The sequence below is a fragment of the Labrus bergylta genome, chromosome 3 (assembly GCF_963930695.1).
Source record: "Labrus bergylta chromosome 3, fLabBer1.1, whole genome shotgun sequence".
NCBI lineage: Eukaryota > Metazoa > Chordata > Actinopteri > Labriformes > Labridae > Labrus > Labrus bergylta.
The window spans coordinates 27,984,254-28,002,912 of record NC_089197.1 but is presented as its reverse complement, the minus strand read 5'-3'; the positions used below and the strand labels follow the sequence as shown (position 1 = coordinate 28,002,912).

Below are 18,659 nucleotides of genomic sequence, written 5' to 3'. Positions count from 1 at the left end.
GTGGGCTATCTGGGTAGGAGAGAGAGAGAGAGTGTGTGTGTGGGAATGGGTTTGTTCAACAGTCAGTCTTTTTTCCCTGTCATAAATAATTGGTCCACGGGGAGGGGGTGGGGGTGATGGAATCTCATCCATTAGGCCAAAAACTTTCGGAGCGCCTTTCAGTTCTAATTGGCACAGACGAGTGGTGGCACCGCAGCTGGCGAACTCCGCCAGAGAGTAAAAAAAACCCCAAATAAAATAAAAACACCGCTGCTGCACCAACTTTCTCTCAAAGACATCCTGTGGCCCCAAACACGTTGATATTTCATGGTGCATTTGGAGAAAGGGAGAGGGCAGAGATGCTCTTCTTCTGACAACCTGTTCGCCGTGGATCTATGAGGCACGAGCGCATCTATGTGTAAGCCTCTGTCCTCCCCTCTCTCCCTCTCTCTCCCCCTCTCTCTCTCTCTCTCTCTTTCTCTTCACAGACAGGGGCGGTCGTTCTCAGTCAGCGCACATATTCCACTTGGCCAGCATCACTTGGAGTCCACAGACACAGCGCTGATTGAAGGAGCTGAGGGGAGCTCATTTTCAGAGCGCGTGATTGTGTTACAGGGGCTTCACTTTATTTAGACTGTCACCGGTCAGATAGAGAGAGAGAGAGAAAGAGAGAGAGGGACTGACAGTAAAAAGCATCTCTACACGCCTTTAAAAGTAGACAGTACAAACGAGAAGAAACGGGGCATAGGATTTTTGGCAAACTGACCTTGCTTGAGTGTAAGGGAAAGTGTATTTTACTCCCAGGAGTAAGGACTCTCTTGTGGATCCTAGCGGCATTTTTTTTTCCCGTGCGTAAAATAAAAGTTTAACAGCAAGGAGATCATTGGAGAGGAGTGGAGGCTCTGCAAACTCTCCGATTACTCTCCGGGATTGTTGTAAAGCTCTTATCGGACGCCCACTGGAGGAGAATATATAACTTTTGAGGACATTTTTTGGAGAGACACGGACGGAGGCGGGTTGGTTTAACGGAGAGCGGAGTGATCCTCTTCGCTGAGCTGAGAGAAGTGCGCGCTGCGCCGGGTAGCAGACTGACCCAAAGGACGGCAACCTCGGAGACAAGGTAGAGCCGCTGCAGAGATTCCGTACCTGTACCCAGACATCTATTTTTTTTTTCTTTTTCGAAACAGTGATGTTCATCATCTCTTTGTGGATTTTTTAGAATGCAATGTGAGTTTCGCGAACCACTTAACACAGAAATACTATTCCATTTTATTCCTTCATCAGAAAAAAAACGCACTCGGGCTCTGATCTGCTTGACTGGTGTTATCCGTCTGTTTGGTCTACATTCTCGCCCTCCTGTAATGAGCATCACCTCTTTTAGGACCGTTCTACTACACAACACGTCCGTTTAAACAAGTGTCATGCAGCGCATCCTGACATTTAATGCAGCGTGTTAACTCTGATGCTCCATATAATAAAACTTTGATCACAGCGCGCTGTATAATACAAGCTGTCAATACAGCCGGCTTACAGTCAGCCTAGAAATGTGAGGGCCAGTCGGCGGAGGAAATCCTCATGTTCTGTCAGAGGAGTCACGTCAGAGGGTTCATTAGCTCCTGACTCCTGAAGCTTTTAACATTTTCAAAGGTCTTCACAGGTTATAAAAAAGTGCAGAGAAATAACACCAACCTTTATGCCGAGATATACATAAAAAAATCTACCCAAAGTGATTTTTTTTTAACAGACCTATCACACTCAGAAACACTGATAGTGGTTCTATTGATCTGAATCAAACGGAGGTGTGTGTATGTGTGGGTGGGGTCTTAAGAGCATGACCCTACTTGTTGTTGGTAATCCTCCATGAATTCTTCTTTGTAATCCTTTGATTTCTCCTGTCCTTACCACACCTTCATAACACCCCCCCCCCCCTTCAGCACATCACCCACCCTCATCTCCCCCTTGAGTGAGAAGAGGGATGAAGAGTTTAGTCACGCTAAACTGTAGACAATCCTGTCAATCTCCAATTTCCAACACACGCGCACACACACGCGCACACACACACATACACACACACACACACACAAACACACACACACACACACACACACACACACACACACACACACACACACACACACACACACACACAGATGGACTTTTACATTTCTTTAATCTACCAAAATTGTGATTCAATTACACGTCCTTTAAGTTGAGTCAAATAATGTAGTCTGTGGCAGCTGCGGCCAAATTGCTTTGTAATATTATTTCCACGGCTTAAGAGGGTAAAGGGGACATTTCTGAACACGAGAAAAACAATTGAAAGAGCCGCTTCTTCCTTTTTGATAACTACCACTCAGCTGTCACCTCTTGTTTCTCACACAGATTTACAGGCTGCGTCCTTCTCTGTTTTCACCCTGTGTGTGTATGTGTTTGTTCCTCAGGTTATGACGGAACTGAGCTGAACATGGAGCTTTTCTGGATTTTGTTATTTTCTAGTGTCTGTCCTCTTGCCTGGGGCCAAGGAGTTTACGGTAAGACTGCTATTTATGAATGTATTCCCATTATTACAATAATGCATACATAATTGGTGCAGCCTTACTGAGCTCAGTCGCAGCAGGAGAAATGTTAATTTGTTCAATTATTAGCCCATAACCTTAATTAAGGGCTTCTCCGTGCCACATATTGTACGCCTTTTCAGTGCGACGAGCAAATGGGAGGCATTGTAATAACTGGTGTTTAAACCACTGCACGAACAGCTTCAGGGAGATCGACAGCAAATTAACTTGAAAGGGAGATATTACTTCTTAGAAGTCACAGGAGGCGGCTGGGAAAACATCCAGCAATGTGGTGGAGGGGAAACCCACCTACTGTAAATCCAATCTAATTCCTTTTTTTAGGTTGATATAAATCTTCATGGTCAATTTCCATTAGGCCCACGGATTAGTTCTTCATTACACAAAGTGTAATCAAACTCAAAATTATTCTTTAAGTATTATGGTTATTGCTGAAGGGAGGTCAGAGTTTGGCCAGTATTTAACTTAAGCACACACACACACACAAGCTGGTTAAACCTGGCAGAGCTCTCATAGAAGAGGCTCGTCCTGATTGGGGTTTTGAGGATGAAGCGCACATCTATCCCCTCTTAAGAGTCTTCTCACTGTACTTTAGAGGCTCAGTTTCTTCTGCAACAGACGCCTGTTGGCCAGGTATGCATCCTCCTCCTGCTGTCCCTTCGGGCAAGTCAAACACACAAACTGATCTGTCAGCTCTGATACTTTGATTTTGATGTTTTAAGGCATGTGGCAGCCATTGAAAACAAGGTCTGTTTAGTCATAGTAGCATGGAGTGCTGTTGTCATAAGCAATCCCGCAGACAGCTGTCACACAGTGACGTGCAGACAATCTATCATGCGCTGAAGCATGTAGACCCATGTAGACTCGTACTGCAGGTGGCTTGTCAATATTATTGTAAATTACAACCAATTTACATGGATCATTTTAATATTGGTTTTCTTGGCATCCATGCATATTTTTTTAACCACCAATTTGCACATTTTCAAGCGTTGAAACAGTACTGGGTGAGATCTCAAGAGGTCAATTGTTTCTGTTTTAAAAAAGAAATACAAATACAAAGAATGTCTAGGTTTTCACATTTTCTTCTCCAAGATATATTTTTTCGTGCAGGTGTAGCTTTACCTGCTTTGATCAAGAAAGGATTAAGACACTGTCATGTCCTTTACTTTAAATATCACATAAGGACTTGCATGTTGTCCAGATTTGAACTATGCTCAACGCCAGCAATCATTTTATAGGAATGTTTGTCTATTTTTGTCATCAGTTGTATCCTCATGCATAAACCCCTCTGATCTAGTTATGCTGTCCTGCAGAAGGCTCACATTTCCAGTTTGCCCTTGTGCATTCTTGTCCTCGTTTATTTTTCTTTATAATAAAACTGTATGAAACAGTTTCGGGCTGTCTATGGGGTGATACACTGATTGTCATGAAGAATTTGTGCATCCCTGCCTCATGGGCTCTGTCACAAATATGCAGTGGGTTGAGCGAGAAAGGTACACATTCAGTGCCAGCAGTGGGGACTGCAGTGATATTTTGTTGTTTTTCCCCACAGTGTTATAGGTTATTTTTCTTATGTGCAACAGCTGCCTTTCAGTCGCTGCTAAGGGAACAAAAGTCCCAAAGCTTTGTGGAAATCATACTGCCAAGCTTTTCGCAGGCCCCTAGATTCCCAGATGGCTTCTGTGGGGGTGTTTATCTGCTGCGTGTACCTATGTTGCGACTTTTTCATGTAGGTAAATAAGCAGTAAAAAGAGTAATTCAATAAGGACAAATTATTTCACAATTTTCACAAGCGCTGTAAACAGAATGAGTAGGGGCGATTTGGAGGAGAGCCAACGAGTTTGGCTGGCTTGCTAGCTCCCTGCATATGCAGAAATGCAGAAAATGGCTTGCTTCTCTTTGGAATTGTTTAGCACTTGCTCTTGCAGACAGATGCGACTCACTGTCCGTCGGGAGCCAAACAGTGTAAGCGTGCCTGATTGATGTCAGCACTTTGGATGGCTGTGAGGTTCATTTACTGTAGCCTTCTCAGGGGTGTGTTTGGATGCGTGCACTTTTGTCAGCTAAAGCCTGTGAGTCCGTGCGTGCAGGTGTTTGTGCTCCAGTATGTGAGTGTGAGTCCATGTGCTGACTGAATGCACGAATAGGAGATGTGTGTGTATCTGTAAACCTGTGAGACTTTGCGAGAGTGTGTGTTTGAGTGGGACGTGTTTGTGCAGCAGACACACTTTCCTTGCCATTGCAACAGTTTGCTGGCTCAGCAGGGACATGTGGATCAGTCAGTTTCTCTTGCAACAGTGTAGTATTGATTGTACTTCTGTGAATTCTGATAGGCTGTCAGTAATCTCATAACACCTGTCCATCAAATAGCAATTGGACGGACATGTGTGCCCAGAAAAGCAATGCTGTTTTCAAAAGAGAAAGGAGAAGCTGCACGACATGTTTTCCCCCAATTAGGGATTAGTGATGACAACTCTAAGGTGTTTTCATAGATGCCTGCCCTTTTCTCTTCTTTCCTCTTTACTCTGTGTTATTTTATGGAAGAGGAGGCTTTGTTACAAACATCCATGCACACTTCTATAGTGTTATCTAAGTTTCATATAATATGGATAAACTGCAATTTCCTGGATGGTGTGTCACTCTCAACACAAGGATTAGTTGAGATTTAGAAAAGTCTTGCAGGATGTGACTCCTCATCTGAAGGCCACAGTCGGGAAATCAGTACTGACAAAGTGTACCAGGAACAACTGTCTCCCCATCAGTGGTGGTGCCGCATCACATCAAACTCTGTGAAGCAACAGAGTTCACATGGGGCACCAAATTATTGATTGCTCGACAAAGTCACACGAAACCATTAGCGGGAACCGTAGATGGAATCCAGACTGCATTAGATTGCAATATGATGCTTAATTTTGTACTTGTTAACAGGCAATTTAATGAACTCCAATCAATGATTTAGCTCAACGTTGTTCTCGCTTTAGATTTGAACGAGATTTTTTGCCACCGGCCTGAGAACAAAGCACCACAAGAGATGCAGAAAGGAGCAAAAGTTTGATATGCCTACAAAGTGCACACAATTTTCATCTCTGACGCTGCTGTCCATAATAATAATGAAAGACCAGGAATGCATTACCAGTTTTTATTTGCAGTCTGTGTGGTTTAGAGAAGCAACCAACATTTGAACAGCATCTTACTGTAATGTGGAGCTGAACTCGCTGCGGTACATTAGCCTGCCATGGCACATGGGTGGAGAGCCGGTGACCTAGAAAGAGATCTCTCCAGGTTTCACTGGCCTGTATGGCCACAAGCTCCCCTGTGACTTTAGCTCTCCCTCTTCCCTCATCAGCACTTTTTGTTTGTGTCTCTTTTATGTGTCTTGCTGCTGCGTTTATTCTGTATGCCGAATATTGCCCTTTTCTAATAAGCATCCATAATTTATCGCTGGCTCTTAGGCAATGTTGGAGGGGCACAGAGGATGGTCATAGGAGGAGACTGAAGCATTATTTTAGGGGTTGATTATAATCTTTCAACTCCCCGAATCAGGCACGTACTATCCTCCCCCTACTCTATATCACTTTGCTTTATTTTTTTGTTCACTGCAGTCACAGGTGCATGTAGACACGCATGCACGCGCACACACACGCACACACACACACACACACACACACACACACACACACACACACACACACACACACACACACACACACACACACACACACACACACACACCCTTTACTGAATACATTGTGTGGTCCTCACATGACAGAGATCAGTAATGTCAGCAATAGTTGAATGACCTTTCCCTCTTCATTACACATAATTAAAGTCCTTGGAATTTAATTAAAACTGCTCACACTGCTTTTTCATGCTTTTTTAACTAGTTGGATAGATATAAAGATAGATGTTTATATAGATAGGTTGCATAAGAAACGGGTCAATATTTAGACAGAGGAATTCCATTATTTGCTGCAAAGGAAGCTTGATTATGGTGTAGAGTGCCCGGCGATTAGCAGATCTGTTCTCTGCAATGAACAGACAGGAGATAATGGGTTGGCAGGGTTGGAGAGCTGATGAATTTTGGCAAGTGCCTTTATTGGTTGTACGGTATATCAGATTTTCTTTGTTCACCACTACTATTCAAACAGAATTGAAAATTCAGATGTGAACTACGAGAGGAGAATGGTGCTATCTGCCTGCTCCCCCTCATTGTCTGCTGTCTTGCCTTATTTTTTGTCTGTCTCGACTTGTCTCTGCCAGTCTTCAGGATCTACTCCCTTCTGCTGAAATAATTTTGCACATGGTGCTTTCATTATCTATTATTGCTCCTGCTTTTTTCTTACGCTAACCAGGTTCATTGTGCAGCAGTGCTGCCTTAATATAAGGGTCATATCTTGGAAAAATTCTCTAACACAGTACAGTACAGTACAGTACCAAAACCTCCTTATTTTGATGCTTACTCAGCTCATTCATTGCTACTTTAATGTCCTTGATCCTCTCCTCTCCTCTCCTCTCCTCTCCTCTCCTCTCCTCTCCTCTCCTCTCCTCTCCTCTCTCTTTTCTCTTATCCCTTATGGCTGACTGGATATTAGAGCCTGACAACATTTCTATTAACCCACAGGTCAGCACCAGTGCCATAGGCCTTTGTCCAAAGTCATATGTTGACTGTGGTTTACACTTGCATTACTACCTGGGGCTAAAGGATAAGAGCGTTAAGACAACGTCCTGGGAGGTCTGATTTATCACCCTACCTCCCACTAGTTACACTCTGAGCCGGGAGTAGGTGCACAGCAGCAGGTAGTTGTGGGCGGTCTGGCACACTGGGTCCCCTCATAAGGTAATATATCTCCTTAGAAAACGTAGTCTTGCAACCTCTGCTGTAATCTATGTTTACTTAATGTATGTGTTTACTTTGAAGTTAACCCCCTCTGAACAGGAATGGTACAGGAGATTTTCTTCTTCTTATAGTTGCTCAAATACTGATCCAGATTGCCTCTCATAACCTTAAAAAGGCAGGATTGGGTATTCTATTAAACCTGCCACCAGCAAGCTTTGAAACAACGAAGAAGAGCTCATTTCAGGTCATTTGTCATGTGACTATGGCAAACAACAGTGAATAATAAGATAATGTGATGCTCTAAAGAATGCTCTAAGGTTTCAGAGCGGCACTAAATAAGGCAGTTTCAGGTTTTCTAGTTTGACAGTCAGTCTGTAAAAGATTATTGCTCTAATATCGGAACTGAATAAGGTATTGGAAGATTACTAATTTCAGGAATTTCAGGTATTGGTATTGGGAAAGAAAACTTACAATTTAAACATGTCTAGTTTTTTTGACTAGTGAATTCCACTTTTATGGTTAAAGAACGAAGAGGAAGAGAAAAGCAAAGGTGTGAGGGAACAGGACACAGTAAAGGTGAGGTGTAAAAAACATTGACCTTAAATTTTAATAAACTCTTTGTTTCCACGGATGTTTTAAATAATCCTCCGCAGGTCCACACAGCGAAGCAACTTGAATCCATATCCTCTGCATTGAGTGTGTATGAATGAATACAGATTCAGATTTAATTGAATATGATCTATATTTCTTGAACATATTTCAGTTTTTCCCAACTCAGGCATGAAGAAATCAAAGACTGAGGATTGAAATGTTGAGAATGGCTTCAGGCTCCTGCAGCATGTCTGCTTATGAAGAGCTCAGAATTATTATAATTTATTTTTTTTAATAATTCACTCTCTGGGATGATGATGTTCTTGTTCATACAGATCACTTCCACGCTTCAAAACCACGCGCGTGAGAGAGCCCACACACAAATTATACATGCACCTGCAGACCTGCACGTGAGCTAACATCTCTCACTGCATTTACCTTTAGCTGAACTCAAAGATCATTACCTCACTCTCACCCACTCTCCTCTCTTTTGTAGCGGGGAAGTTAGTCAGTGTCACGCACGAACGTGGTAAAAACGAACGGGCCTACACACGCACACTTACATGTTTGGATGAGATGGTCCAGAGCAGGATGACGTGGTTGCCCTGTGAGTAGGAAAAACTGTCAGAGAGGTTTCACTTTTCTTCTCCGTTCCCCTGTCACTCTGTCAGACATTATCAAGCACCTCTCATTGGCTCTGCTTCAGGAGGGAAAGTAAGAATGATTTTGGAGAGCAGAACAAGTTAAAATTGAATACACTGAGGTATAGAGGCTGGATGACAAAAGCCGTTCGAGCATAGGTGTGTTTTGTCATGTCTGTTTTTATTTTTTTGGCATGCAAGGGCCCTGATCTCGCGCCTTGAGAGTGAAAGAACAAGGGTCACAGTGAGTGTGTGTGTGTGTGTGTGTGTGTGTGTGTGTGTGTGTGTGTGTGTGATTCTGCATGCGTGGACATGAGAGGGAGGGAACATTTGGCATCTAACTTATTCATAAAGGCGACAGGACGGTCGCGAACAGCGGTGAAAACATAGCTTACATCAGAGACCGTCTGCCTCCTCCTGCACTTCTCTCACACTGTCACTCCCTTTCTTCTTCACTGTCTCCTCTGTCACCTCCCTGTCCTTTGTCTTCAGCACTTACTTCTTTCTTTAGCCCCGTTCTTTTGAAGAAACTTTATTTTTGAATGGTTAGCAAAGTTCAATTTTGAAAATCAAACAGTGCCACGGTGTCTTTTATTTGACAACTTCTGGGGGGTTTCAAAGTTGGAACTATTGAAATCTTTCAGACGGTGACTTTAAAATCCGCTCATCATATTTGAAGACTTATACAGTATATATTTATTATATAATCACATTATATTTCTTTCAGCTAGAATTGATTCCTTTTTTCAATGTAAAAGTTCAACAACCCCCTTAATGAGTGAATCGATCTCAAAGTACAGTATGTGCACTGGAGGCTTCTAAGTTTTCACATTACACCGGAGTCAGCTGCACACTGACACATAACTGGATCCAAAACTGGTTCTAATGTCACAAAATCATGCTCAGGCATTCAAGGCTTAATTCAGGGTAGCAGACAACAATAGTTTCAAATACTGTACAAAGAAATTCTGTTTTTCAGTAAAGTAGGTAACTATAGGGGTTAACGCACGAGAACAAAAAGTTTGCCTGACTACATTCTGTATCTTTTGACAATGCTGATCTCTTGGCATCAGCATACTGTGCCAGTCTTTACAGCAGGTGTAATTCTCCTCAGGGAGCGTTAAAATATTTGTTATATTCTCGGCTCACACTGAGAAAATGGTGGGGTTTCATAGCCTGCGGAGTGCGGAGTGCTATACATGCAGGCAGCCCCTCTCGCTGCCTGTCACACCTTGAGCACATCCGTATATCGATCTGTCACTTCATAAAACCTGCACATATAGCTACAGACGGCCTGGAGAAACCCTATCATAAGGATATATTCAGACCAAAAGTGGAGCAGGAAGCGCACACTCGGCACGAACAGCGCTTTTTGAGGCCGATCCTCCCACATGTGTTCTGCTTTTCCCCGCGGTGTGCGCTGAAACCCCCGAACAATAACAACAACCTCAACAGCAGTAGTTGATTGTGTCCAACTAAACTTTGTGACAGCAGGAAGGGATCAACACTGGAAATCTATCTGCTGCTCCTACACGTCTGGCCTCAATAATTCAGCGATGCGTGCTGCTCAGAGATCTCACCCTCTTTACGTACACTCTCTGATACTCGCTTGCCCTCAACAGCTCCCCCTCCCCCCACCCACAACACACTTGGTAAAAATTTCTGAGGCCTAAAATGTTTGAAATTTAAGCTTGCTGCTCCCACACCTTCACTTTTTTTTTCTATGAATCTCAGCTGGCTCAGAGGAGACGGGGTATAATCTACCGGATATGTTAAAAAGTCTCCATGTTGTCGATGTAGCAATTTACCTGCCACCAGCCACACGTCCTGATTCCTCTCCATTTCTTCCTCCTCCTTCTTTCTGTCCTTGCCCATCCTCAAAACTTGTACCTGTCAAGAAAGATGTTTCTGTCATCTTTCTCTCTTTTCTTTAACAGATCCTGCTTTCCTTCCCAGCCTACACTACAGCTGCCCTTTCATTAAAAAAAGGGGACAAAATGTACCAAATTCTCTGCTTCACATCTTCATCCACATTCAAATTCTCCCCCCTTCATCCAAACCCTTTCAACCTTTTAACTCTCCTCCACACTTTTCTTCATCCCCTCCTTCCCCTCTCCCTTCTCTCCTCACCATCCTTCCTTTTCTTTCTAACCAACATTTCTCTCCTCCAAAGCCCTGTCATCTTCTTGCTATCATCCCCCGATTCAGAGGCAAGAATCCACCCACCTCTCCACTTACTGCATATATAGGACATAGCCACACTGTCATTGAGAGCTGCAGACAGGTTTTGGGAAGTTGGGTGGAGGGCTGACACTAGGGAGCAAGAAGACAGGCGGGCTGTGCAGCTAACTCAGGAAACAAGGCCAGAGGGAAAGGTGCATTGTGAGGGAAGGGCGGTTTGATTTTGTGAGAAAGTGGGTGAGAACAAACACAAGACTTAACTTGAACAATTATTTTAATTTTGGATTAATTAATATTCTAGTTAAAAAAATCAGAAAACATTTACAGAGCAGAGAAAGCAGAATTTACTCATCCACTCATCTATTTTTTTGGAGTGACACCCCATACAAAAAAGTTCAAATAGCCCTTCATCCAAAACCCTTCTGTCATCCACATGAGTTCATTTGAAGCATTTCAAACATAACATTGTTCATCAGTCTATGAGTTGTTTTCAGAATAAAAAAAATGAGTTTGTTATTTTATGTATTGTGAAGTAATTTTTCTTAGATTGAATCATCTGTGAAAAGCCTTTTTGTCTCCAGAGAGAGTTGTGGGATTTCTGATGAATTGCCTTGAATGATGTCACGTGAGTCAGTGCTGGAAAATTTAATTAGCATGGTTGTGGCTACCAGCTACTTAGCGGCTTCCTAACCTAACACACTAGAAATATGTGTTCAGTATGGGGAAATGGCATCTATTGATTCATTGATCTTGAAATTTTGTGCCATGACAAAGCTGATTCAAAACTGGCTAATTATGGTGCATGTAGTTTGTGATTCCCGAAAAAAACAACCCTTAGGTGTATTTAAAAAAAAAAAAAACAATTACAGTATAGTCATTTCTGTTTATGTTATTTATGATGGCTACTCCAGAATCTTGACTTCTTATTTTGGTTAAGATCACTCACAGTGTTACTCCTTGTTGTGAATCAACATATGGGAATCACTCACACCCACTCACAATTTGTTGGCAAAATCTGTGGCATTATTTTTCCACCAAATTGGCGTACAGAAGAGCTGTTCAAATCACAATCTTGGATAAGATGGATAAGGTCCAATTCTTAATTTTTTAATGTGTCAAAAATACTTTACTACTGTAGCGAGCGTGAGGAAACCTGTTCTTCGAGGAACTTAAAGAAACAGATGAGAGATTCTATATTCAGGTGTCTAAATGAGAAGATCGCTTCTAACTCAATCATTAGGAGGCCTGAGGCTCAGAAAGGACATGTTGTACCACAAGAAAAAATCATTTCTTCAGACATCTGTCATTTGAGGAGATGGAGCTCTTCAGCAAGTTAATGTGGCTGGTAGATTTCACACTTTCCTCCAAAGAAACCAGAGACACTCAACATGTTCTGATGCGTCAGCTGACCCAATGACTTCACAGCAGTAGAGCAGACAGAAGCAACAGGAGTTCCCCTGAGCAGCAGGGATGTGCTCGGAATATAGATATCAGAGCATTTGAGGTGATATTTAAAGAAAGTTACATCATAATTTAGATGTGAAACTGAGTTGACATATTAACCCCATAAAATGCAGTACCTTATATAGATATGAGCAGTCATTTCAATGCAAAGCTGATGTTGTCTAATGTAATTGTTTCATTCAATAGAAGGCAGTGGATCTGGCTTACCAAGAAGAGAAAAGGCACATATGGCAGAGAGAGAGCTCATATTAAAAAAAGGAAGAGACACAGTGAGAGTGACATTGGAAAGGGCAGGGCCAGATACAGAGCAGCTAAAAGAAGAAAGGCTTCCCTAGAGACAGAGAGCGAGACCGACAAGGGGCCCGGAAAATGAGAAAGAAAGAAGAGGAATGACTCAGTGTGAGAGAGCAAGAGAAAGTGAAACAAGGGAATGACCCAAACTCCTTTTTTTCTCTGCGAGGGCTCAAACCCTGTTGAAAACGTTTGCTTAAGGGTATTTTAACATTTGGTTTCCTTCATGAATCACTATGTTCAGGTACAAGAGCACATCTATCAAAATCTCACTGACTCACACAGCTTGTTGAAATCTTTGAAGTTTTGGCAATGAAACAAATCTATTTAATCAATTTCAAAAGAAACACTATTACCCAAAAGTTATGTTTGCAAAGGTCTACTTCATTTTCAAGGACAGTTTTTCACTTAAATATAATGTAATAATGTGAGCCAACAGCCATTTTTAAGACCTTTGTGTTTAGAAAACATCTGGAACCTTGAACGTTAACTTATGATAAATGGTTGTTGGTGAATGGTTGCAGCTCTTATTTTAATCATAGGGATTTGTAATTTTATCATTTGTTACTAGCTTTATTGAACAACAGGTTAGCCTGACACAAATGCATTTTTTAGGTTGTTACTGTTCAAAGTAATTAAAAAAGATACTTTTTTAGAACAAATTGCAGCCTGTTGTCCAGTGAGGTGAATCAGGCTGATTACATTTTGAATTCATTGGTCTCATCTGAAACCAAGCTTATAGGGCTCAACAGTGTGGTGCCAGAAGTAAAAATCCCATTCATTTTCTCAATAGTGGATTTGATTATTAGCCATAATGTCATAATTATCCAAGTTAGACTTACCACAAGCTACTCGAGTATAAAACAATAGTATATGCTATATACAGATAAGTTTCGCTAGCAGGCTAGGTAGTTAGTTAGCGAACATGAAATGTACTCATGCTGCTCTGAATGTAGTTTATATTTTCCACAACACAAACTACAAGATGGTACAACACTTGTATTGACAGTATAAACACTACAACAGCGACAAAAGTTACTTTTAAGAAGAAACGATCTAATTTGCAATGGATTGTGGAATTGGTAGTTCCTTGACTCTGGACGAAAATTATGTACACACTCTTGTACCTTTGCCTTTTCTTCCGTTTATTAATGCCGTTTTGGTGCCAAATTAAATGTAATATAGTCACGAGTATTGGGGTAGCTGGCTGTCTTGGTTCCAGGCGCCAATCATGGGAGGATTTGAATGGGGAAATTTACTCCGGAACCAGAGCAGCAGAAAAAGTGGGCGGTCACTGTTGAGCCCTAATGATTAAACCATACACTGTATAAAACATGGACCTAGTCTTAGTGACTTCAACCATTGGTCTCTGAGGGGCTGTTGTGAAGCCCAATGATGGCGGTCACCAAATTGGAAATTCCATCTCCAATTTTTATTTCATTCTAGATGAAGTTGTGGCGCGCCTCCTGACAAAAGCTATATTGCACCCACCTAACAGTCAACTATGCCACGCCCCTAATTATGAATAACTCTTGGGCTAACTACATTTCAAATGTACGAGTTATATAATAATTCACCCGAGGTAAAGTCTTTAAAGAAATGAGCTATTAATGAAACTGTATTTTCTTCTGTGTAAATAAGCGGACACTCTTGGAAATGTGTTTTTAAGCACTCCTGCATCGGCTTCATTTTTCAACATTGTAGGGTGCTGCTGGGATTACACTTGAACTGCTTCAAACATTGCAGACTTGATGAACCACTGACTGTCTGAAATAATGTGTTGCAAAGACTGAACTTTGTACACTTAGTTTCTGTTTGTGATGGATTCACAGCTATCAGAAGGCAAATGTTTTAGTCATAGGTGTATACTATGTGCTGCTGCATTTTTAACAGACTCTAACCATCCTTATCTCCTCGCTTCACGGGAAGTCTTTCTCAATATGTTCTCTGATCGAACGCCATTTCTCCTCTCGCTTTCATTACTTTCTCGCCTTTCAGGACATTCACGAGAGACTATATAGTTCTGGCTTTTACCACTTTAAACTATTTTTAAAAAGTCTCTTGTTTTTCCACATCATGATTTCTCACAACAGGCTCTCTCGCCTGCTATATTTTTTCCTTCCACTTTTATCCTGTCTCCCTATTCAAAGTCTTAATCCATTTCGACTTCATTCTTCATTCCTCCTTGTTTTTAATCTTTCTTCTTCGCCCTCTCTATTCTCGCCTGCAGCGCCCTGCAATGCAAACACAACCTGTTCTGAGGGGAAGTGAATAATTGAAGCCGCCGCTGCCATTCCCTCTGTGCAGAAGTGGGCCGCAGAGGAAGGCAGAAAGGATGGGAGGATAGGTTTTTAAGGGCAAAGAGAGGAGAAGTTCAGGGTGCAAATGATCAGATCTGTTGTTTTGTTAACATTCCTACAACGTTTGGAACGGGATGTTTACTTTGTGACGGTGCAATGAACTATGTAGCCGTTTGCATACTTTATATTCGTTTGGAATTATTTCAAATATAAAGCTTTAACGAATTATGCTAAGGCGGCTCATCATATATTCAAAATGTAGTTTTCGGAAACTTGACTTGAAACAGTTGGGTCATGGAAGAGTTGTCTTTAAAGGTTTTACAGTTTCTGTCAGTCTTATTCTGACAATCTTTCTTTCAGTTTCTTTAGTTGTCTATACCCCCCCCTCTGTTGAGCAGACTCTCTTTATCTTGCTCTCTTTCCTGTCTTAAATTCATGCCAATGTCGTCCATATTTCTTCAGTGTCTTAGACAGAAAGTTCTTGTTAAAATAATATTGCAAAATGAAATTGACACACATTGACTCTCTGCACCAGGCAAACAAGTTTGTAAAGAAAACACAATTTCTTAGTTAGCACGTTAAGACTGCAACTGGTCAATTAAAATCCAAGCTGTTGCTTTGGTTTCAGAAGTAGAAGGTACAAATGAAGTAAATGAGAAAACATTTTACTTACATAAACACTTGAATTAATCTGCTATTCTCCTGATTCTCTTCTGGATCTTTAGTCACAGTTGCAATTAAATCAAGTTCACAAAAAAAAAACTTCATTCACACATATAATTAATGCACAACTAAACAAAACTAAAATGGAAAATAATATTTCATGTGAACCATCTGTTGACCCAGGGTTACTTTCTTTTTTGCAGTAAAATGAAAATGTTATATAAAAGATATTAAAAATTTATATATTAAAAATATAATTTTTCTCCGGCTTCGTCCTCCTGCACTGAAACCAGTTTTCAGTTTGCCTTCAGACCTTCATGACACTACTGAGGCTCCATCAGTCAAAATGGACAATGACAAAATACAATTCAATCAGGAGAGACTTAATTGAGAATGAACAATTATTTATTTAACAATAAATGTGCAACAATTTAGATTTGAATGTGCAAAGTCTTTGGGGGATTAGACTCCATCGTGACGACTTCATGTACTCGGAAGGGTAATGAGGCCGACAGCAGGATAGGATACCCCCCCTATGGAGTCTAGACACTGGTGGTGGTGAAGAGGATGTAGGCTATGATGAGCCTGGATCTGGACTCTGCTGAGCTGGAATGGAGGTGGGTTGCAGCGGTTGCCCTGAAATGACGGAATGACTGTGGAAGAGAGAGAACTGTTTTGGCATTTTGCCGCAGCAGGATGATTGGTTGAGAGAGGTTGTGCCCAAATCTGGTTGGTTAATTACATAAATGCTCATTATCAGCTGATCACCAGAGCAGGTAGACAGAAGAAGTAGTTTAGGTTGAAGTGAAAGGATGAATGAATTTGTGACAGTATATAACCAGTCTTTCTGTCTGAACTTACGCTGAGCTCCATCACATAAGGAAAACCTAGAACAGGTGTTCATTTGTCATTGGATAAGTGGTTGAAAATGATTTCTGAACCTTTTAAAAGAAATACCAGGGTATCGCCATGTTGAAAAGCTACCCTTCAATGTTCTGCACCATGAACAAAAGAAAAGAAAAATCCTAATAAACCTCTCCACAAAGTAGTGACATAATCTTTTAACCTAAAGAGAAGGTTTTGCTATTCCCCAGACCCTTACCAAAGCTGCAGAGCCATGGTTAGCCTTTGCATAATATCGAGCAATAGAAAAAGAATAGATTAGGTTGTTACTTCAGCTCAATGAACACATTCCAGTCCTACATCTCAACATATTCGTCCTCTCTGTAAAGTAATTCACTCAGACAAAAGCAGCCATGAAGCTATATTGAATAAAACTGTTGAGCTTAATATCCCAGCTGTGACGCACACACAAATCCTGTTGCACATTTACCGTTTTACCTTATCCTGTTCTGCAGCAGGTACCTGAGTTGTTATATTCATCATTCATCATCCAGCAGTGATGCTAATTGTATGGTTGTCATTGGCATGCAGATGAGAGCCACAGTGTTACATTTCACCACTGTGCATCACTGTAACTTCTGCATAGGAGGCTTGGGTGGAAAATAGACTTTCTGAGATTTCACTACTGTAAATGATCTACTGTGAAGAAGACGTTTCTACTGTAGTTACTCTTAAAGGAAAACAATTGTGTCACCCCCCCCCCCCAAAAAAAATAATAAAAGAGAGAGAGCTTGTTAGAGTTGAGATAATACAAATGTAATCAAAATGAGATTTTATGTACATTAATTTTTTAGATGTTTTAATATTTTGATTCAATAACAAGCTATACTGAATATACTTTAACTGCTACTATAAATACAAAACATTCATCCACAGGATTATGTTGGCCTGCTTGTGAACTTCCAGTTCACTGAAATGAAGAGAGATGTCTGACCTGTAGCTCTTTTCCCGCATGTCATTCCCCACGCTCTCTCTTCCCGATTTCTGACTCTATTCACTGTCCTGTCTCTTAAATTAAAGCCCAAAAATAAACCTTTAAACCCTTAACCCCTAACAAACAATTTAAAAATAATTAAACTAAAAATAAACTTGCACGTAATGCAGTATATAAATGTTTTGCATTAAACACAGAAATAACAAACACATTTACATGCTTGTTTTGTTACTAAAAAGACCCTGAGCAGACAGAGAATTCCTCTCCCATGAGACACACTGAATGAATGCTGTGATGGGTAACTAGAGGATTTCATGCACTTTCATCTTCCTTTAAGATGCCCACTTCTCTAATTGCTGCTTTTTGTTTGGCAGTGACAGCTTTGAATCCATGCCCAGGAAAATATGTTTTTTATTGGTGCCAAATTGAATTGAAAATTGTTGATGCAATATAAATGTGCCTCACCATGATATCGGCTCCCAGCCAGAGTGTTGATGAATGTACTCTGGCTGGGTTTTAGAGCAGATCTCACCTCTTCAGATGTCTGCAAGCATCTGAGGTTCACTTCAAAGTATAGCTGTTGTCCTTGAGCTTGTCAAGTGATTTTAAATTAACTATTTTATTAGAGTTAATAAAGTCAAGGGGAGTGTTTTTAAGGTATGTGGGTTTTCAATATATGTCATTGGTCATCTTTTATACGTTAAAGTTAGTTATTTCTTCCAACATTTGGCAAATTTTAATTCATCAGGTCGATGAGGAGTGTAGAGTTTGTCCTTGAAAAGACCCTGAAATGCTGTTTGTTGAATAGAACATTTAATGTTACCTTGTGTTAATAGATAAGAATAACTAAAGAGAAGTCAGGGTGGCTTGTCTGTTTAGAACTGATTTAAACATGTATTTTATCTTCCTATCATTTATTCAAGGTCTTTGATGAGTGTTTGCGTGTGTGTGTTTGGGGTGGGGGTGGTGGGTGGACATCTGTAAGTGAAGGTAATTGGTGAAAAGAGAGACAACGCAATCCTCGTGTTTGTGGCTTTGTATACCTCGGAATATTATGTCCTACTTCTTGTCCTCGGACTTTAACCTTCCCTCCTCTGTTCTTATTCTTATCTCTCTGCTGCTGTCCGTTACCATCTCCTTGGAGTTTTAATGAACTCAGACTCTTTCATTGTCGATTTCCATCTGACCTTGAAATAATAAACCATGTACAGATTCAGAAGCATTGCACTGTTTACATTTCTTTTGTGTAATTTCTCAGTGTTGTGCAGATGGATTTAGGTTTGACTCAGCAGAGCAAACATT

General features: G+C 41.0%; 1 protein-coding gene across 3 annotated transcripts in view; it reads left to right on the top strand.

Annotated features, from left to right (window-relative positions):
• Positions 1-488: 488 nt before the first annotated feature.
• The window catches only part of LOC109996603 (MAM domain-containing glycosylphosphatidylinositol anchor protein 1), a 175,243-nt gene continuing 157,072 nt past the window's right edge, over positions 489-18,659 (top strand). For 2 of the 3 annotated variants that reach the window (XM_065953088.1, XM_065953086.1), the window contains exons 1-2: positions 489-1,206; positions 2,421-2,510. In XM_065953088.1, coding sequence (XP_065809160.1) covers positions 1,200-1,206; positions 2,421-2,510 — 97 coding nt within the window. In that variant the 5' untranslated portion in view covers positions 489-1,199. The remainder of the gene's footprint in view (positions 1,207-2,420; positions 2,511-18,659) is intronic. The other variant, XM_020651018.2, reaches the window with a different exon arrangement.